The 22784-nt window shown below is 43.5% G+C and overlaps 1 protein-coding gene across 1 annotated transcript; it reads right to left on the minus strand.

Moving 5' to 3' along the window:
* Positions 1 to 659: 659 nt before the first annotated feature.
* si:ch73-116o1.2 (ras-related protein M-Ras) lies at positions 660 to 13842 on the minus strand. The gene is made up of 6 exons (XM_035410960.1): positions 13657 to 13842; positions 8277 to 8483; positions 7411 to 7564; positions 6494 to 6593; positions 3559 to 3638; positions 660 to 2284 (listed from the first exon to the last, which is right to left on the minus strand). The coding sequence occupies exons 2-6, from the start codon at positions 8467 to 8469 to the stop codon at positions 2182 to 2184; spliced, it is 630 nt and encodes a 209-aa protein (XP_035266851.1). The 5' UTR covers positions 8470 to 8483; positions 13657 to 13842; the 3' UTR covers positions 660 to 2181.
* Positions 13843 to 22784: the final 8942 nt, after the last annotated feature.

Genomic DNA, 22784 nt, shown 5'->3' on the forward strand with positions numbered 1-22784 from the left:
CTGACCGCAATGCGGCACCATTTCACTCTTATTTCAATCATGCACATACAGTCCCACATTATAATGTGTCCCCAGTGCACAGACAAGAAGGACCGAAGTTCCAGCTGGCCAAGTGCTGCCAGCTGACCAAGGAATATACGGTTTTTGAATAGATGGTTTGGAAAATGCAGCTTTCCCTTAAAAGACTTGACTTTAATCCACTTTTGAAAGTGACAAATGAGCCTCTGGATCATAAAGTAGAGCTTACTTGTCATGAAAAAAGGATCTGAACGTATCTCACAGTGACGGCTCAAGAAAACGGCAGGTTATTTCTTTGAGAGAAGCCTTCAGCAGCCCATGAAATTGATCTTATTTATCTTACTTAAACTAAATCATTTGTCCTGGATTAGAGAGTTATGTGTTACCAATTTTAAAATATTTATATTTCACGGGAAAAATCCAGGAGAAGTAGATTGCTTAGGGGTAAAAAAAAAAAAAGCAGTTGGTCAACTAGGTTTATAGCTGGCAGACTTCCAGGTCAAACTCTGCCCAACATGGCTCATTAATCTGTACTGCTAATTAATTCATGAATCTGAACTGCTCTTTTGTTTATTAACCTACACTGCTGATTAATTGCAAACACACACGATGCAGTACAATGACTTCAGGGAGAGCCTGACTGGCAATTTTCCATAACAATATCTTTTTATTCTGTTTACAAATCTTTACCATTGCAGCTGGGACGAAGGGGAAAACCGTTTCCTTCAGCCACACAAGCTGCAATGCTGCTAGCTAAACAATGTGCACAGTACAAAAGTTAGGTAACAGTAATAAATTAGTAAGTAAAAAAAAGTAGCCGATCAATATCATTTACCGACACAAGAAAGACCATTCAACTTCAATAGTTGATATTACCTCTGAGACGGACACACACACAATATTACACAGTACTGAACCCCCCCCCCCCCCCCTCCCCCACTGTATGAAATCCCCCCCATGAGCTATGACATTGTTTTTGTGTAAGCGTGTCTCCACCTCCATCATCACCTGTTACTTGATTTTTCTGTAAGTACATCTCCATTTTTTGTTCACAGACTGTTGCGCAGAAACAGTTTCTCGTCACTGGAGAGCCACACAGAAGTGACAGGATGGCAGGAGTGTGTGACACATAATGAATATGGACTTCATATACCGTCATATACCCTTGAACTGGCCATCATTCCCTCCAATGAATACTCCATCTCTCCTCAAAACACATGCAAGTACGTATAAAGAAATCTATGAAAAGTGCAAAGGGATGTCCATCAAAGAGTCATTTATAGACTTGGTAAGCACCCCAGTTTGGCCCAAACATTAAAAAAGGGTGGAGTCATCTCAAACATGCCAGTATAAAAAGGGAAGTCTTGTTGGAAATCTGAGTGTTTTTTTCTTTCTTTGTATAACTTATGGGCTGGGCTTTGGCTGCCTTCCAGCCTTTGACACAATGACTGGAGCCCCCACCACCCCCCACCCCCTTCCCTCTGCCCAACCCCACCCCCCAACCAGCTGGAATTCATTTGGAGGTCCCAGCTTTTACCCACTTCACTATCACTTCTGTTTGCTGGCAGGGCAGCTGATCCTAATGCAAACACCCATATTTTCTCTTTCGCACTCTGTCTATCTCTCCATCTCTCTCTCTCTCTCTCTCTCTCTTTCTGTCTCTCTTGGTCTGTCTGTCTCTGTCTCTCTCCCACTCATGTGCACCAAAGGAACTTCCCTTCTCAGCTGGGGAAAAAAATAAAAGACCCAGCGTTTCCCAAAACAGCCATCTCTGTTTCACACCACTTCAAGGGCACCAATACAATCACAAGAACATTACAAAACATGAACCAACAAATGTGTGTGGGGAGGAGATCCACAAAGAAATTACTCATCTCCTGTAACACTTCAGAGTTCATCTGTAAAACAGCTACAGTACTGAACTTCAGTTTCTTCCCTTCATATAAAGTCCCTGCCGTCAGGAGGGAGGGTGGTGACTTCAGGCCAGGAAGGGCGTGGTCTCCACAGAACCAAATAAGAACAGTTTTGGGGCGTTCTGCAGAGTCCGAACAGTCAAAAGTCTTTTTTTTCTTTTTTCTTCCCCCCCCGAAGATCTGGCTCTCTCGGTGGGTCAAGTGCAAGGCCCCAAGGCTTTTTGGGCTAGGCAGCGCGGTGGGAAGCCCTTCACAAGATAACGCAGTGAAGCTTGTGCGAGCTGGTGGCACGGTCTCCCCGCCACTTAGCTTTCTTCTTCTTCTTCTTCTGGCTTTTTTCCGGGATCTGCTGCCTGTGAGGCGAGGGAGGCGGGGGGGTGTTAGAAGTGAGGTTTTTAAGGAGATAACCCAAAGACTGTACCAGCAGCTGGAGGGCCTCACTGGGTTCCAGCACACAGCCCAGCGGGTGCTCAGAACAGGATATGAGCACACCAAAAATCAACACTCGCCGGATTCCAGCGAAATTACGCTCAGGCTACAGTCAGGAAACGCAGCCTGCTTTGGTCTAAGAAAACCAAGGCTTCTTCTCATTGGCTGTCCTGTTCAGCGAATCACCGTTTAGTCTGCGGCGCCGCGGTTATGCTAAGTGCCGCCTTAAGACTACGGCATCGAAAGGAAGCTGCAACACTGAAGAACAATGTGACTGTTCATTACCCAGAATGCAGTCTGACACGTGGACACATTGTGAGCAAAAGAGGGGGTGGAAGGGGTTTCCCCCAGATCCAGTTATGATCCAGATACATTATTCTACATACATTCAGTCATACTACTGTTATTTAGTAACACATTCAGTGGTTTTTAAGGCCTGTTATGTTATTGTTATTTTCCACTGACATTTTGCTATGTAGGCAAAAGAAATGAAATGAAAAATTCAAGTTTGTAGACTGAACAGGATGTTTTTGCGTGATAGTTCTGGCTTTCAAACAAGTTTCCATTCTCTGCTGTTCTTGGGCTTTGATCTCTAGTTTAACCCTTAGCCTGCAGCACAGAGCAACCAAACCTTGCAGCATAAACAGGCTAAATGCTAAATGCTGACCCACACAGGAACAACATACAGGCAAAAGGTCTGAGTCTGCACACCCTGCATAGGCAGGCCCTGTGGAACCACTGCTGGTGAAACTACATAATCTCACTTATCTTATCTTTACGAATGGTTTGTGTAACACAGAGAAAACAACGTAACTTTAAAACTGTATGTCACTTAATACAAAGATGCTATTTGAGCGGAAAAATTGATCATTTTGGATGCACTTTAGGTCAGTGTACAGCTACATTACACAGTAAAGGCAAGGGTGCTTCATTTACTCTATGGTATAAAATCCATACGTGTGGCTTTAAAGGGACTTCCAAGTGTTTGTTGACTTGCAGAGAGTTTTTATGTACCACTGCTTTAATATGGATGTCGTGATTATTAAGGTGGTCAGAATTGTTCAGAGAACAACCTGGGGGGTCCTGTAATCGCTAGGGATTGTTGAGAGTTGAGGGTACAATTTAATCAACATTAAATTGGCATGAGAATTACTAAATAAACATTCAATCTTTCTGATAAATCACACAGCTGACCCACCTGATAACTCGAACGAGCTCGTGAAACGCTTTGTCCACATTCATTGGAGGATCCTTGGCACTTGTTTCAATGTAAGTAATCTGCAGACCAGAAAACGAACGGTTAACGAACAAAGCATCACAACTGAACAGGCTACAAAATTCAGCCCTGCGATTGCCGCACGATCTGCAGCTTCAAGCGCTTTTAAATCCAAAGGAGCCAGAGCCGTTCCATTTTTAATCACACGATGGTTCCAGAAAAAGTCCCTGCCATTTTTATTCAGGGCACCAGCAATCCACTTGAACGTAAAATGCGAGTCAAGTCATTGCAGCAGAAAACAATGGTCAGGGGAAGTAAACACTCACACATATAAAACAATCTCAAGCATACTTTCTCACACTCCCATTCCCACTCTATCTTTCACCCTCGCTCACACACACACTACAAAAAAATCTCCAGAAGGAAATCTAAACAAGTCACACTTGATTGCCAAGCCCATATCTCACAGTCCTTTGGAGGCTGTACAGCCGGCTCTCAAATGTGGCCCCCAGGACAAGAGAAAGCCCATTCAGCAGGAAAAGCTGCCGTCTGCCAGCTTGTGACACTGAAGGAACCCTATCAGTGAGAAAAGGGTTCACCAGTAACCTGCCCAGCACCCAGCTCCCTTTTTGGATTGACCCCTTATATTACTCGAGAGACTTTTTGGAGTGACCCATTATCACCCAATATATCACCCATGAGGCTGGTGAAAGCCAGTGATTGTACAGTGTGAATGTAGCAGATGAATCACAGCCATTTGAAAGACATGGGCACTATTTCATAAAGCCAGGGCCAAATTGAAGGTGACATGAGGCTTTCATTCTTCTTTAACTAACCACTGTTTTTAACTATGAACACCCTGAACGATCACAGCGCATATATATTATTTACCCGTGTATTAACTCCCTCTTTAAGTAGCTTTAATTATGATCTCAGTTTCCTCCATCATACACAACGTAAAAAGCAGCAGGATGAGTAAATATTTTAATAAACTCTTAAGTCTGAACTAAAACCTCCTGCATACATATAGACAGCTGCTGACATGTTAAGATGAATTACAATGTACTATATTTTATATCAGGTTATCTTTTTCCATTCAAACAGAAGCGAAGATGTATCATATGAAACGGCAAAAGCTACATTTTTTTGCATTTTATCTTGTACATCCTGTACAAAATGTTATATATGAAGGTTTGAGGCTGGTTTAGGCTTACTATTGGGATCTCATTTTTAACCCTTTGAAGAAAAGGTGTTTTGGATTATTTTTTTCTTTTTGTTTTTACAAGTCAGTGTTCTAGAGGTCCACTGCTTTCAATTACCAACAGTGATTGCTACATCAGCATTAAACTTGGTGTATACATGATAAGAAGGCGAACTCGGCCAAAATCGAACCACAACCGAACACGGCACTGCATACAAATGTGGGTATACTCATTACGGCTTCAAACTGTTCTTTAGTGAGGGCGCAGATTACAATTCTTCAGTTGTGATAACCATGGGAAACACATAAGTGACAACAGTTGCCGCACCAAGCAGAGAGAACAAAAATGGCTGAGGTAAAGGAGCATAAACTTTGACAGATGGAGACTAATTATGCCATAGTTGCTTTAGATCATTTAGCACTGCAAAAAAAGAACAAAGAGAAGATGGGGGGCTATGTTCGTCTGCTCAATCAGACAAGGAGACATAATGTAGCCAACGTAGCCACCCATGTGATATTTTAGACCAACTGCAAGCAATCTCCATATTTATGTCGGTTTGCGAATATCTTGGCTAGTTTAGCCAGCAGGGATACACACACTATGGTGACCAAAGTCAATGTGGGGTTTTATTTTCTCCACAAAAGCATCATTTTGGTTCGTGGTACATTAATTTCTACAGCAAACACACTCCCAGCTTTACAATGTTTAGTTCTAATTAGAACTTTCTAATCACATATTTGTGATCTTACACCTGAAAATGTTAAACTGGACCTCGCAGGGACACATTTTAACTGGGATCCGTGGCACGCGACAGGGTAGGACTGGGGTAAAGGTCGCCCTGCAGGCCCAACGTCCTCGCTCGAGCACGTCCGAGGTCATCGCCTACACCAACGCATTCCTTCGCCGGCTTAAGTGCTACTTTGTTCCTTTACTGGAACAACAGGGGAGAAGTTATTTTCCACTGATCCCTAAACTTCTGGACAACAGCCTTAACCCTTTGAGGTGCAGGTTTTTTGGAATGTTTTTTTCAAAATTCTGAGTCAGTGTTCTAGAACTCCATTGCATTCAATTACCAGTAGTGATTGTTACATCATCATTAGAACGTTCAGTTAAGAACATTCTACTGACTTATTTGTGATCTTACACCTGAAAGGGTTAAAAAAGAACCTTGCAGGGACACATTTTAACTAGGATGCTTGGCACGCGACAGGGTAGGACTGGGGTAAAGGTCGCACTGCAGGGCCAATGTCTTCGCTCGAGCACGTCCGAGGTCATCGCCTACACCAACGCATTCCTTCTCCGGCTTAAGTGCTACTTTGTTCCTCCACTAGAGTGACATGAGAGAAGAAATTTTCCACAGATCCTTAAACTGCTGCACGAAAGCTTTTAGTATCTCCACAACCACTCATCCCTGTGTGATGGCTACTTTCAGACAGCACATTACCACAGCATATTGCCTTAAATACCAATAAATGCGCAATATAATAACAAAAGTGCAATTAAACACACAAGGACACTGAAAGAGGTGTTAAGTTTGAAATCTAACCAGCTGGAAAGCGACAGCTTAAAGGGCATGGATATATCCACCTTACTCATGCATATAACCAGATTATTCATAAATACATTCACCTTAGTGAGACATCCAGACATTAGGTTATTTGGATTTGGACATGAGATGGTGAGCATGCAGTATTTCTATGGTAAGAGACACTCACACTGTGCTTGGCAGCCATCTCTCTTCCTTGTTCACTGGAGACCTTCCGCAGGTGAACCAGGTCCACCTTGTTAGCGACCAGAACCATGGGAAAGGACTCCCTGGAAGGAATACATGCCTGAATTACTACATGCTTTACATTACATTAAGGGCTGTTGTGAGAGAATATCAAAAGCAAGTTGGACACACCAAACAATTTCAAGTGTGTGTGTGTGTGTGTGTGTGTGTGTGCGCATGCATGTGTGTGCGTGCGTGCATGCGTGTGTGTTCTCAGAAAGGAAGCGATGGGCATCTGCTGGAAGGCTGTGCTTCCTGAAGGAAGGAAGGGGTTCCAGGGCTGAACACACACAGCTGTGCTGTTCGCATTCTCTGCGCCCATAATAGCAGTGTGATCGCAGCAGCGTCACCACAGCTGCACGCGTGGGCAACGACCTACTGAACGCATCTCCTCTTTGTTCTCACTGCGCTTTTACACCAACGCTGTTGCCTTCAGCCAACATCTACACACCGTAGGTCAAACTACACTGCGCCTACCACACTTTCCTATGGTTACTTACAGCTGACATTAGTTACTTAATGGAAGACATCAACTAGCTCTGTGGGTTATTCTGGACAGAAACATCTGCCAAATATGTTTAGTGTTGGAGTGTAATCAAATTATGGCACTTAATGGTTTTATCTCTAATGCGCACACACACCCAAACATGCGCACACAAACGCGCGTGCGCGAGTGTACACATGCACGCCCACACACACGTACACATGCACACATAAGCACACACAGAACCTGCAAACACCGCTGCTCAAGTGTATTTGGCTGATATTTTATAGTACCGTACATATTCTCTCTCAGCACATCCTCATGCTATCAGAGCCAGGCCCCACCTTCCCCTCCCAGCCAGCAGGGGGAGCACTCACCGGTCCTTCACTCTGAGGATGAGCTGATGGAAGCGGTCCACGTGCTCGAAGCTGGCCTTGTCCGTCACGGAGAAGACGATGAGGAAGCCATCGCCCGTCCTCATGTATTGCTCCCGCATTGCGCTGAACTCTTCCTGGCCCGCAGTGTCCAACACTGCCAGTACACACACACAAACACACACAAACACACACAAACACACACACACACACACACACACACACACACACAACATTAACATCATCATCATCATCATCATCATCATCAGCACCTGAGCATCCCATTCCACAACCAGATCAGCCCGGATAACATGTTCTGACCAGGTCGCTGTGATGTGGACAGGCTTACACTCAGTAAGAGTGTTATGAATTAGTTTGGACATGACATACTGTAAAGAGACCTGGAGTTGGTTTAAGAGTGGATGCACATATTGACCACTTCAAGAACACGTTTTAGGAAATTTGAAGCTCAAATTTAACATTGATATAAAAAATGACAAAAGCCATATTTGTCAGAGAATGTGAAGACAGCTCTTTAAGTGTTTTTTTTAAAGCCAAATTTAAGTACTGAGTGGGAGGGTTATGGTTTTTTTTTTTTTTTTTCAGATTCCATGAACTGTGCAACAGTATTTCCTGAGTCGTGAGTCATGAATCCATTCTGGTGAATCACTGCCTTCTGAAGCTCGGGTAGACAACACCAAAACAGCGTGACAGGCGCACAAAAGCACGCGGCTCACCGCCCCGTTCGGTTCTGTTCCCGTGGGAGGGCTGCGAGACAGGAAACGCAGCGCGCGCGCGCGGAGAGAGAGAGAGAGAGAGAGAGAGAGAGAGAGGAGGAGGCTCTCGCGTCGTCTTTTTTCCCCCTTTACCGTCGAGGATGGCCCACTGTCCGTCGATCTCGGTGTGCTTCAGGTAGGAGTCCTCGATGGTGGGGTCGTAGTCGGGCACGAAGATCTTCTGGAAGAACTGGATGGTGAGCGCGCTCTTCCCCACCCCTCCGTCGCCCACCACCACCAGCTTATACGTGGGCAGGTTGTCACTGGGAACGGCGCTGGTTGCCATGGTGACGGCTACACCTGGAACAAAGAGGAGGAGGAGGAGGGGGAGGGGGGAGGGGAATGGTGTCAGCCCGCTGCTACCGATGCTCCCCCCCACCCACCCCCGTTCCCACGGAGTCCCCATCAAGAAATGCACATTGCAGCAGCAGTGTGGATTCTGTACCGCTGCTGCTACACCACAGCCTGATCGCAGGGCTGAATATTTCATATCCATCCGCTACAGGCTGCTACACCACAGCCTGATCGCAGGGCTGAATATTTCATATCCATCCGCTACAGACTGCTACACCACAGCCTGATCGCAGGGCTGAATGTTTCATATCCATCCACTACAGGCTGCTACACCACAGCCTGATCGCAGGGCTGAATGTTTCATATCCATCCACTACAGGCTGCTACTCCACAGCCTGATCGCAGGGCTGAATATTTCATATCCATTTGCTACAGGCTGCTACACCACAGCCTGATCGCAGGGCTGAATGTTTCATATCCATTTGCTACAGGCTGCTACACCACAGCCTGATCGCAGGGCTGAATATTTCATATCCATCCGCTACAGGCTGCTACTCCACAGCCTGATCGCAGGGCTGAATATTTCATATCCATTTGCTACAGGCTGCTACACCACAGCCTGATCGCAGGGCTGAATATTTCATATCCATCCACTACAGGCTGCTACTCCACAGCCTGATCGCAGGGCTGAATATTTCATATCCATCCGCTACAGGCTGCTACACCACAGCCTGATCGCAGGGCTGAATATTTCATATCCATCCGCTACAGGCTGCTACACCACAGCCTGATCGCAGGGCTGAATATTTCATATCCATCCGCTACAGACTGCTACACCACAGCCTGATCGCAGGGCTGAATATTTCATATCCATCCACTACAGGCTGCTACACCACAGCCTGATCGCAGGGCTGAATATTTCATATCCATCCGCTACAGGCTGCTACACCACAGCCTGATCGCAGGGCTGAATATTTCATATCCATCCACTACAGGCTGCTACACCACAGCCTGATCGCAGGGCTGAATATTTCATATCCATCCGCTACAGGCTGCTACACCACAGCCTGATCGCAGGGCTGAATATTTCATATCCATCCGCTACAGGCTGCTACACCACAGCCTGATCGCAGGGCTGAATATTTCATATCCATTTGCTACAGGCTGCTACAGCACAGGCCAACAGAAGCAAAGCAACAGATGATTTCTTTTTTTAAACGGCGAAAGAGGGCAGAAGAAGGTGAGGCCGCCAGACTGGGAGGATTTTGCAACAGCGATTGTGACGAGGGCGAGATTCGCACCAGGATTGCAAAAGAGGAGCTGCTTTCGGCGGCGAGAGACTAGCTCCTGAGAAAAGCCTGAGAAGGCGCCGATCTTTCACAAGGCCTCAGAAAGGCCCACGTGCAGCCAGGAGGCCCGGTCTAGACACCCGGACTGCGCCGCTTTGTGATTATGGCTTTCCCTAAATATAATCCTGCGTTTCTCCAGCAGCACGCCCGCTGTGGCGTAACCCCGCCCACGCTCAGCTCTTCAGCTTTTATATTCGCTCGCCTCTCCCGTCGTTTCATTATTTTAAAGCCTTAATGCCTCATTAATGTTCCCTGGTAATGTTTAATCTCCTAAATCCACTAAACCTAACCTGGCAGACCTGGCATTTCAGAGGTACCCACATTCCACAGGTGAAACGCCGCCCTCCCCTTTTTCGGACAGGAAACAGCATCGACAAAACCTCCTTTGCCCCGCCTCGCCTATACAGAACAAGCTCAGAACCCGTGCGTTTGCATAACCAATGCATCTGCAGAACCTGTGCGTCTCCAGAAACGTTTTCCACAGAACGCATACATCTGAATAACCTGTGTGTCTGCAGAACCTTTGTCTGCAGAACCGATACATCTGAAGAACCTGTATGTCTGCAGAACCTTTGTCTGCAAAACCCATACATCTGAAGAACCTGTATGTCTGCAGAACCTTTGTCTGCAGAACACATTCATCTGAAGAACCTGTATGTCTGCAGAACCCATGTGTCAGGGATGGATTCTCTCAGGGTTCCCACAGTTTAGGTGCAGAAAGCACAGGTGTGGGGCCCTCCCCTCACAAACACTCATCATGTTAATGCAAACAGCAGGAAAACTACAAGTACCAACATGGCTAAAAACATAATGCTTCCAAAACCTGGGGTGCATTGTCAGCTTGTTTACTGTAAGGCATGCTGAAACTGTTGCAAAATAATAAGCCTCTTTTTTCTCTAACTGATTTCAGCGATATTAAAACACAGGGAGGAGTGAACATTCACATATAGGTCATAACAGCCCACACGGCTCATTTCTAGGCAACGGTAAACCAATGAAAGACGTTTATTAGGTCACGCTAGCAAACACAAAAAAGACATACTGAGCGTCTCTGACAAATCATTCTTATTTGTGCTGATAAAGGCTGTTCTCCACACATTGAGTAAGGAGCTCTGGTGTGCTTGACGTGCTCAGAAAGCCCTCCCGCGCTCAGACTGCTTTGTCAGTGTACCACCCAGGTGTGGATGTGAGAACGGGGCACAATGGCCGGCTCCGCGAGCAACGAGCAGCGGCACTTCCTGAGCCCCACAATGGCAGGAAGCCGCGCGCTTCCTTCCTCTGCGAGTTCAGCCCCGCAGTCAGGACCGTGCCGGGAAAGACCTCCGTCTAAGGACAGCCCCCACACCGCAAGTCTCCACCCTCCCAACCTCAAGACATTAAACACACTATGTGCCCCGAGAAGTCATCCAACTCAAATGCCCCTCCTCAAACAGAGTGTGATAACCCTGCACTTCCTGGCTTCATGCTTATCTCATCACGGTCTTATGGTTTCTTGCAAAAGGTATTTGTGGCCAATTCCACTGAAACACATTCTATTAATGCATTAAAGAATGCTTAATAACGTTCTAAAAGATTTTTTTTTCACATAATGAATGCAATTTTAATCCTTTTGCGACCTGACTCCATTGGAAGTGGATTTGACCCTGCAGCTCAGATACACAGTGCTTTTCCTATCCTGCAACGAACACCGACTGGACAGGCTGATCCCCCTGCTGAGAGCGTGGCTGATCTCCTACATTCACTGATCTCTCTGCTGGAGGCGCAGCTGATCCACTACATTCACTGATCTCTCTGCTGGAGACGAGGCTGATCCACTACATTCACTGATCTCTCTGCTGGGGACGCAGCTGATCCACTAGCCAGGCTGATCGCCCTTCTGTAGGTGTGGCCAACCCCTGGCCAGCATCAAGGCTGGAGAGTTTGAACAAGTGAGGGACACGCCAGCAGGACAGTCAGCCCCCGCGTGCGCAGTCCACACGAAGCACACAGAGTCTGACAGGGCGTACGGCGTGGGACCTCAGCCTGCCAAAAAACACAGTGCCTCTTCACAGGTCCAAACCCCCCGCCCCTTGAACCTTCTCCCCAAGCGGCAGCAGGATGAAACTCTAACTTCTGCCCCCTGCCAAAGGGGCAGAATGCATCTAAAAATGACCCCAAGTTATTCCTCTAATCAGCGCTCATGCTTTACTTGCCACAAAAAGGAAAGCCTTATTATCGTAGTGTAAATGGAACACTTTGGTTACCCTCACTTAGAAAACATCTCGGCTTATGTCCAGCCTTTCAGAGCACTTCGCCGTTATTTGGTCAACACTGAATGTCTCAGATTAGCTTAATGGAGTCTTAGACCCGATCAGAAACATTAAGAGTCCTCGCCCTGAAATCAGACCCTGGTACAAGGCACAATTCCCCTTTGTCAGCTTGTCCCTGAAGTAATTTAATTTCACATAAAGTGAAAGACCCTGACAACAGTTTAGAAGGATTGTTATTCAAGCTATCAGAAGTTGGGAACACCATAATAATTACAACTACAGCAACCACTGCTGGCTACCATTGTCTTATTTGAATAACAAATTGCATTTCAACTATCCAAGTACCGTATTCAAGACTTCCTGGATGCTTGGATCCCTAGGCCACTAAAAGAACTGATGAATCTCTTCCCATTTTTCTTGTGTCGACAATTGCACGAATGAAGCAGGCTATTGGTTGGCAAATACACGCTTCCTCGTCACTAAATATGTGGTCAGCAAATCGGTAGTGCCGTCCGTTAGAGAGGGAGACGGAAAAAGTAAGCGGAATAGACATCAGGTGGCCATGATAGTCATGACGTGCAAGCCTACCATACTGATCTGCCCAACGGAACAAACATTTTCATAAAATAAATAAATAAATAAAATAATAAATAAATAAATAACAGAAAAGTCACTCCGTTTCTTCGGAGGAGCTTTAAATCCATGATATCGTCCACATAGCCTAACTATAAATACAGACAATACGTAAAGGGTGGTGATCTCATCGGCTCAGTCTGACTCACAAAGTATCATTTGCACAACGCTCTCTGTTAGCCTGGTAACCGTATCATAGCGTAAATATTCCTTATACTAATAATGGCTGTCACGGACTGTCAAATGAATAGTACCTTGTGTGTAGCTAAACAGTGTTCTCTGTTTCTGTGCTAAAAACAGTAACACAACGAATGCGGATCGCAAAAGTCTTTTAAAAAAACTTTTGATTCGTTAATCCTCCGCCCCAATACCAATCGCACCACTTTTCTCAGTAAACTCGTGAATAAACTCGATTGGAATGCAACAATAATATCACTTACGGTACTTGTCAAACAAACGTCCATGCCATTTACTTCCTACTTGCGTTTTGCTTAAGACTGTTGACAATGCTGAAACGAGTAGCTGCTTAACAGGGAAAGTGTCAGTTCTGCAAGCTATAGACACGGTACTCAAAAATACACGTCACTGACCGGATCAAACGATATCTGCGTGTTTTCATAAAACATTTTACTAAATGACAATGAAACTTCTTAACAAGTACAGGTTCGGATTAGTTCGCTAAATTTCCCAAACCGATTGTAGGCTACAGCGACCTACAGCAATCGTCTTCATCAAAAATGATTCCTGGTCTTTTTCGGTTTTCTAGAACTCGAAAATAAACTTCATGAATTTGGAAAGTTAAGTTCAATTGTCTTTTGTTTTTAATGGACACGTTATAAAATTAACAAAAACGAATGACTAAATCGGTCTTTATAACATAGTCTTGCTGTCCTAGCAAAGCAGTATCTCCATTGCCAAAAATAGGTTATTAAAAATGACACAACTTACCGAGCAACGATTTGATGCTACACTAGTAAACCACCCACGCTCCAGATACGTCGCCCTCATAATGCGTCTTCTTCCCTCAGAAGACAGAACCCAATTGTTCCATATGACCTATAATTCATTAAATCGAATCGCATTCCAATTCCTACACTATGGGCCAGTCTAGTCCACTGTGAAATTTACACTGTAGCAATTCTTTATATCGCAACAGCTGATACTATAAATAGAACTACCTCATAGGGGTGCACGTTTTTTGTAAGTACAAACTTGAGTAAGTATTGTATATTTATGATTTTTGTTTAAATCTGATAAAATACTGAACAATGAAAAAAGTAAGTCTGGCAATTTAATGAAGTGTAATTCCAATGCCTTTCTTCAAGAAAACGCCATTCCATGGTTTAAACATCCCTCCACCTAACAAATGGTCTATTCCGTCATGTTGACGCCTGGTCGGCTCAATTTTAAGGTGGACTACATGTCAAATTCGATACTATGCTCACTCCTTATACAATGCAATTAGATGTTATTAGCCTGTGGTGGTATATTTATTTATTTTCGCCATAAATTATCAAAAAATGTCGTTGAGCGTGTTCATACTGATGTATATTTCAAAACTCGGTCTCATGTTAATGGGTGCATATTTTATTGTTTCTGACATAACTGCATGTGGCATTTTGTTGATGCAATAATTACCTTTTTTGCATCTTGTTATATAACTTATATGGCATATATTTGTATAACACAAGCATGCTGTATCATTTATTATTCTAACACATGCCTAGGAAATGTAATTACGACTGTGCGTGATTTGGTCAGTTTTTAACATTGAGGGCAGTACGGTAAGTGCTCCATAGTGTTCCATAAAGTCATCACCCAAGGAATTACTGTATGGCTGGTACGTAAATGCAAGCTTATGTAACCGAACATTTCACAGAGGGTCATGTTTTGGATGCGGTTCAGACTTATTATAATTGGGTTTCGATTTAGAGCACAGAGACGTGGAATGGGATTGGTCAGAAAAAATAACATGTGCAACTACCAAAGTGTCTCACACTATTTACCATTGTACATTTGCTCAGTAGTATAAACTCATTATAATTACATAAGTGTGGTGCAGAGCAAGACTGTTTATTGTAAGTCTAGTCTAGCACACCAGGTATATTTCAATATTTGCTCTCCCTGCCCCCTCCCCTTTCCAAACCCCAATTTCAGGGAGCTAAAAACTGTTCACAAGATCAAGCACCCGCCAGTATTTCTCATGAAGCTCTTATTTAAATGCTTTTTGAGTACAAGTTTATGCATTTCTTGTGTTGTCCTTGTTTCTTGATCAGGATGCTTCAGTCGAACGGATGCTTAACTTGAGGTGAATGCAGAAAAATTAACACTGCAACCAGTTTAATGCAGTTAACACGCAAACACACACGCATATGCACGCACGTGTACACACACACACACACACAACCATGTCTAATCAGAAGTGAGTGAGGACCCGTGAGGGGGAGAACAGGAAGCACTCTGAAAATCAGCACAAAAGCCAGGAAGCTGGGCAAAGCAGAGCCAAACCTGATCCAACACAGCTGTTCAGGGATCGGAAGCCTCAAAGTTTTCAATGGTCCTCTTTTTTCAGTGCAAACTAAAAGCACTGAAAAGGCAAACAGTTCCAATTTTTCACAACAAACAATGTGCTCCCGCTCCTTCCGTTTGTTCTGTCTGGATTATTTTCTAAAATAACAATAATGACAATCACCATTTTAGCTGCAGACGTCGAAGTGATTGTAATGTAATTCACAAGGGTACGACAGCAGTGTCCTACCTGGGAATGGAATCTGGAACCTTAAAGCCCAGTTACCTAACCATTATACTACACTGATGCCTGTGTGTTGCAACATTATTTCAAAATTTGCTTTGCAAAAGCCAGCATTGCAGTTATATAATATGACTGCACAGTAAAATCAACTCTTACAGAGTGTAAATGAGTCTGCAATGGCCAGAGTGGACTCATATAATCTCTGTTCAAGTTGAAGTAACACTGAACGTTTTACTGTGTGGTGTCCCTGGAGTCCAAGCATCCCTGTAGACATTCAGCAGTCATTCGGTAATAAGCCCGGACACATGACTAATTATACAATTAAGTACTAATTATGTGGTGTTCATCAGTGCAAATCAGTAAAATAATGCTGTTACGTGAAACATGGGCACACAAATAATAGTGAAACATATTTCCTCTCATGTCAGAGTAAGCCATCCTGCTGGCACATTGCATGCTGGTAGATTGAATTAATAATTATCGATAAATTTATAATCTTGCAACTAATCTTTACACCACACAGCAAAGATTGCACTCGAGGGGGGGAGCGTAAATTCTTCTATTAAATGGAAGAATTGACCAGTGCAAACAAACAAAGAATCTATAATTCCGTCCATTTCATAACAAAAACTTTCAGCAACCTAACAGGGTTTTGAGTAGGCAGTGCTCTCTGTTCTCTTTGCACAGTCTAAGCACCAAAAGAAAGCTATATTTAGACAAATACATGTGAAGGTGCATGCATTGCATCTTCTTCCAGAGCTGTAGCCAGGAGAAAGAGCTTTCGGATACACAAACCTGCACAGTTATTTTGCTGTCTATGTGTTTTTGTAGACAGAACAACCATTAACCTATCAAGTGGCTTTTGATAAATTAGAGATTTGACAGGCTTACTGACTGTCAAATGTATATCATACTGTCTAGAAAGTACATTCTCTGTAGTAAATTATGCACATGCTGAATTGTCCCCAAATACCAGAAAATGGCAATAGAATTTAATCAATTTTATTTTCTAATTAGTACTCATTATAAGTTACATAATTCATAGTAAGTTACATCTGTGTGAAATGTTTAGTGAACAGATTCCATTTACAATCCACATTCATCTAACTGGAATGTCTAATTCATCAAATTGTTCTGCTGCTTTTTAATCATGTAAGTGATTAAGTTTAGAACCCAGTGCACTATTGTTTAAGGCTGTAATTAAATAAACCATATCAGTGGTCACAGCATGCTTTCAAAGCCCATGAGGTGATGGGCTTATATATAAAAGCCCTGGTTTTTTATTAAGGAGTATGGGGGTTGCCTAGCAACAGCCTGGCTTCTCTCGGAATCCCCCTCATCGCTAGGGAACAGGAGCAGAGCAGCCCTCCAGGTGCTCTCACGCAGCTTTTACCGGAACATTATGGCCCTCTGCCAACAGCGCTGCGCCTTCAGCACCCTCATAAGGGGCCCGGACATTTGCTCCCAACCAATGGAGAACTACGCACAGACACCACAGAACACCTGTGTATATGGCAATGGCAGGTTTGCCATCTGCCAAGTTGGCAGGGAATGCCCCATACCTATACAGAATTGAGGGTTTGGCACTTTTAAGTTTCTTACATAAATAACTACAATGACCAGACTTTTTGCCCTTAAGAACAATAACATCTGTACCTTCTGACCTCATGTAAACCTGCCAAATTCAGATACAATTTTACATGTCCACACAATAAAGCCCCAAACTCAGATACACAGGTAAAATGGACATATAAGGTAGCACACATGTGATACTATATAAGATGTTGTAACTTGGCCTCAATTTGATATGCGTGCTCTCTGGGACTCTGGATAAGGTGGCAATCTGAAGATGATCCAGGTGACTGACCTAATTCCCTCCTGCTGACGGAAATACTTTCACACCCCACTGTCACACCACGGGACTTGTCCTGTCATCACGAGACTGATATACGCGTCAAAACCCCAGAGTTCCTGGGTTGAGACTTTACAGCGGGTCTCTTTATTAGTGCCTCCATCCGGTGGTCAAATAAATGTTGTTTCGGGTCAGCTACTTGCTTGCAATCAACCACTGTGTGAGAGGCATGACTGTTTCAGACACAATTTGTTTACCAGCAGCTAATTGCCTGGAAAAATGCGACTTGTCAGTTCCATGTTCTCTACGAAGTTCTCAAAAAGAAGCATCTCACTCAAACCGAGATGGGCTTTCACTCTGTCAGCTGTTTTCGCAGCTTTTGATAACCCATAAAGTCGGCAGTAGTACAATAAATCAAGGGCAGTTTTGATCTCTTTCCATGTCTTCCATTGTTCAAAGCTGGACCGGCTGAATGGAAGCTGGCCCAGCTCGGGGAAAGGGGAAATGTGAGATCACACTAGGGGCTGTGAAATGGCGCAAGCTGGGACGCATGAGGGACGTCTTTACAGCCTGAGGCCACAACAAGAGCGACCGTGATCCCAGAGACTGCCAATCGGAACACAGAGCCTCTTTTTCAACGTCGCCATTGGCAACAGTCATGCGGAAACCCATTGGCTGAGAGCCCAGAGGTCAGAGCCCCTAAGTGCCTGCTGCTGCCATTTCACTGGGTTTTATTTGGGGACCCGCAGCACTCGTTCCCTGATGAAGGGCTTCTATACCTTTGCAGGGACACTCAGAGGAATCCTAAACCAGGGGAATCACAATTCAGGCTGATTATAACTCTTTATTCCGCAGTTTCCGCAGCTACGGTCCGTTGTTCTTTTTTTGCTCAGACGCCACAAAGAAAAAGAAACTTCAGTAGTATTTCTTTTTTTAAGAAATAGCTTTTTTAAACATAAAATAACACAAAGTGACAGTGCTTGAAAAAGAAACGGCCAGCTTTATGGCAAAAAGCTCTATATGTCTGTGGTGGTGATTCCCTAATAAATCACATCTGGGAAGCTTCTGAACAAAAAGAGAAAATGGATAGCACATCTAAGGAATAACAAAGGAAGGAGTTCCGCATGGCGAGAGAATAATATTTAGTTTAGTTTCTTATTTGACGAAAGGGCAATGTCAGACCAGCACACTTTCCAAGGATTTGGCAAAAGCTTTTTTTCATGGAGAGTGTCCTGGTCTGTCTCCGTGCTTTAATAAAATAAGACTTCACCTAAATATTGTTCTTTCAACATAGCAAAATCTGTGTTCTCCTTGTTTATTCTTCAAATTTCCAAAAGTACTGTATCTACCACATTCCCACAAAAATGCAATTCTAAAAATAATACATCAACCTATTATTTATACCGGACATATTTAAATAGTTTTCTATCAATTTGATTTATTTACTTTTTGCATTGTATTACATTAAAACACATCAGAATATTATTAAAGACTTGCAGTAAACCTATAAGGAGAGAGTCCGCATGACAAAGAGCTCAGAGAAGGATAAAATGGCAGCAGCTATATAGTAAAATGGATATAAAGATGTCAGGCATGAAGACGGAATGTTCCTGCTCTAGATGTTGTCTTCTCATCCCCGGCAGCAATGGAAATGAAGACAAGTCGCCCACTGCTGCTGAACACCTACACAGCACTAAATAACATCAGCCTTCAGTTTTCAGAACGCAGTCCTAAAATTCAGGTCTCTGGGGCATAAAAATTAAATTGCTTCTGTCAGCCTCATTCACCAAGGTACAGGACAAAGATAACCTTAAAACTTTCATGGTTTCTCTTGGGCGGGAAGTTTGTCTGTAGATAGGATCAAATCCATCTGACCAGTGGAGTCTGAGTGAATCTCTCTGAATCTGCTAGGCAAACATCAGTCTTGGTAGGTTCCAGAAAAAAGTGTGCATTCATATTTTTTGCAAACCCTTTTTCAAATTTTACATTTCACCTTGAACGAGTTTCCACTTATGCATTGCCGTTCACAGTATGCTCATGGGACAGAATCTCAGAGCTGAGAAAAAAGCCCTAATGCCCACCATAAACATGCTAGTCTCCTAATATGCGTCAGCACCGGCAAAATCCCTTTTCAAAGAAGAGTTCAGTGACTTTCAAGATCCTCCGTTCCACACTATTTTTTACATTATCATTTCAAAAATAATATGGAAAATACCACGACAAAAGAATGTAATCAAGCCAGGCTTTTTGTGGCTTTGATTCTAATTTCCTATATTATATAACAGTCACATCTGGTGACATATGAACTGCCACATCATTGCAGACACGACCCAAAGCACACGTGGCCAACATGAAGATATGTGCTGTCACATCTGTACTGTGAGTCTCAGGTCTTTCAGATCAGCCCACAATATTCACTGAGGAAGCTGTCAGGCAGCTTATCCCAATAAACTAATGAGTACTGGGTCCAACACAGCCTTGACCCATACAGCCAGCATGTGCATGCTGACAGGACAGGACTAAATTTCATCATACATGTATTGATGTCTGGACTCTCTCCCGTTTTCTGTATAAACCTCTCAGAAACCCTGCAGTCTTACCCACTGCGAGCTGTTTAACCTATACGATCCACGTTCACGGGGTAGAGGTTAATGACCGACTCCCCTACATTAATGGGGTGCTGACGTCCATAGACAGCGGTGACGCAACCCCTACCTCTCCACCGCACTGTTCTCAGGGGTATAAAACAGCATGACGCTGTAATCCGTGATTGCTCATTGACTCCACAGGCAATTTCCGATGCTAAGATGTCACTGCGGTTTGCCATTCGTTTCAATTGGCTGCTTCCCTCCCCCACGCAGAACCCCACCCCCCTCCCCCTCCTTCAGATCGGACAAGGGTGTTCAGACCAGGTAATAAGATTAATCCAAGGGTCATATCATCAGAGGATTAAAGTGTCCCTCGAGTGCTGATGTGATCATTGGTGATACGACTGACGTCTTTAAAAGCTCAAAGACCGAGAGAGATAGTGATCAGTCATGACTGAAGTAGTCCTTGTTCTGGTGTTCTTTGTGACAGCAGCCATCTTTTTGTGCACACCCTCAAACTTCTCGCTCATTCCTTCTAGGATCAGAGTGAGGCATGCTGGGAAAGACGTCATTTACGTCATTGAGTTCCATTCCAGGCAACCGGATCCTGAAACCTTAGTAAGCATATGGGAAATAAAAAACGTTTTATCAAGTTTAGCAAGTTCCACAGAATACAACCAAATCAATATCTGGGGTACACAATGGAAACAAAGCTGTGCCACACTGTTTTATAATCCAGAGGTGTGCTGGGGTCACTTGGGGGTCACTCGGCTGAAGCCGTTTCATTTACATGGATGCTCAGGTTCCTTCCAAGCTTCCAGAATGTGTTGCCATGGCAACCTAGATGAACTTCTGAGGGGGCTGCTGTGCAGTGGATTAAGGTTTCTTTGACTATGCAAACATTCTGCATTCTGCACGCACGCACACACACACACACACACACACACATTCATCATCTATCACCACTATAACTCTGAACAGAGGTATTTGGTTTTTCTCTGCTTATGCACAAAGCACCAATCTACCAAATACATCAAATTCAGAGAACAAAAGAAAATTAGCCATTCAATTTACAGAATGAAATTGATCCTACAAACAAAATGATAGAGATGATGGTCCTGACATCAGTAGAGTCACAGCGGGGATATGAGTTTGATCCTGTGAGGATTGGGTAGCTGAGGAAGTAATTAAAGATGAGCTCAACCATGTAAAATTGACTGTTATAAGTTGCTTTAGCCAAAAGCCTCAACTAAATGACTGAATAAAATGTAGTTGAGGATGAGTCTGACTGCTAATCATCTATCATGGCAGGTTTGGGGTTGAGGGTTGGCGGTTGGGGGGTGTGTAAAGGGATTCATTGACCGTGTCTTCAGTCTTTCCGGTAAAAGGGAAGAATGACCATCAGCATCACCTGTCCTGGAGCCGAAATGGACTCAAAACTGCATCAGTGCAAAAATTTAGCAGGAGGATCTGTCTTTCATGCAAATAATACACCTGAATATGATCTTTTTTAGACCATCTGTTTTACCCCAGGCTGCGGACCATGTGACTGTGCTGGTACAAAGTCACAGGTAACTGGAGCTCCACCACTATCCTGCTTCAGTCTGCCTCCAGAACAAACCCTCTGAGCTCCAGGACACAGTAAACAAAAGTAAAAAATAAATAAATAAATAAATAAATAAATAAATAAATAAATAAATAATTAAATAAATAAATAAATAAATATATACCAGCCGGCGCATACTGTCCTGCCTTACATTGCCAGAACTAGCTATAGGCATGGCTATGAAAACACATACTGGAAATATTCCACACACTTATTAACTAATCCATTTAAAGCATTCATTCAGAATCAGTAATCCTCCATCCTGTACACAAAAGCTGAACACTTCGGTTTTTAAAACAGCTAAACACTGCAGAAAGGTCAGCTTGAATTTTTTTTTTATATTCCCAAAAGCTTCTTTAAGAAACACTTGACACTGCACTGGTACAGTAACTTGTGTGTTGAGAGAGGGATAGGGGGCACACTGTGTGCCTTTGATCAACTCCTAGAAATTGCTTTCTTTCATTATACAAACTTTTTTATCTGCAAAGCATTCTTGCTATCTAGATTAAATTTCCTGTCTACTGACTTGTGCACTCCATTTCTGGTTCAATTTCCCCAAATATTAAACAGAAACATTAATATTTCGGTTTAATCACATTTGAGTCTGTGGCCCCTTGGGCAGTTCAGAAATAACTTTGTAATTGATAATAATGGCAGAAATCCAATAGCCACTGCTGGCTGGATCAGGGTATGCGCTTATCTCTGTACTGCTGCCTTCTCAAAGCAGTGGGGCATCAATACAGAACAGAAAATTCCCTTTAAATCAGCCTCAATGTAGCAACTTGCTCTTGAACAGTGAAGTCCAACCTGCTGGATGACACACCTCTGCATTTGATTGGACATTCATTCGTTAATTTATCATTTTAGTCTGTTTTCTTAAGTTCTTCAAAAAATGTATCTACAATACTTGAAACTGTACAACCAAGACCATTTATAGAACTGAGTGCTTGGTTATATTCGGCTCGGTTCTATGTTAATTAAGATAAAGTCAAAGGAAAACTGTATGATCTTACACTTTGCAGTGGAATCATTATTAATCAGAGAAAAGGTCCTTTGCCTCGGTTTATCCTCTGTGAATATTCGGCTATAACATAGGTTGATGAAAGCACCTGCTGAAAACAGCAGGAATTGATTTTAAAACTATCACAATTTTTTCAATTAGGCTACTGTATTCTCACCAATTCTCACACAAGGCATTGGATAACCTGAATCTGTATAATTCAATTTTTCAAGATAATAAACATACTTGAAGCAAAGAGTTTGTCAGTTTCCAGTGCC

The sequence above is a fragment of the Anguilla anguilla genome, chromosome 3, assembly GCF_013347855.1.
Source record: "Anguilla anguilla isolate fAngAng1 chromosome 3, fAngAng1.pri, whole genome shotgun sequence".
NCBI classification, from domain to species: domain Eukaryota; kingdom Metazoa; phylum Chordata; class Actinopteri; order Anguilliformes; family Anguillidae; genus Anguilla; species Anguilla anguilla.

Coding starts and splice junctions, on each gene's coding strand:
- si:ch73-116o1.2 (XM_035410960.1), bottom strand. CDS start 8,469: ATGGCAACCAGCGCCGTTCCCAGTGACAACCTGCCCACGTATAAGCTG. Junction 6,594..7,410: donor ATCCTCAGAGTGAAGGACCG/GTGAGTGCTCCC, acceptor TATTCCTTCCAG/GGAGTCCTTTCCCATGGTTC. Junction 3,639..6,493: donor AGATGGCTGCCAAGCACAGT/GTGAGTGTCTCT, acceptor TCTGGTCTGCAG/ATTACTTACATTGAAACAAG.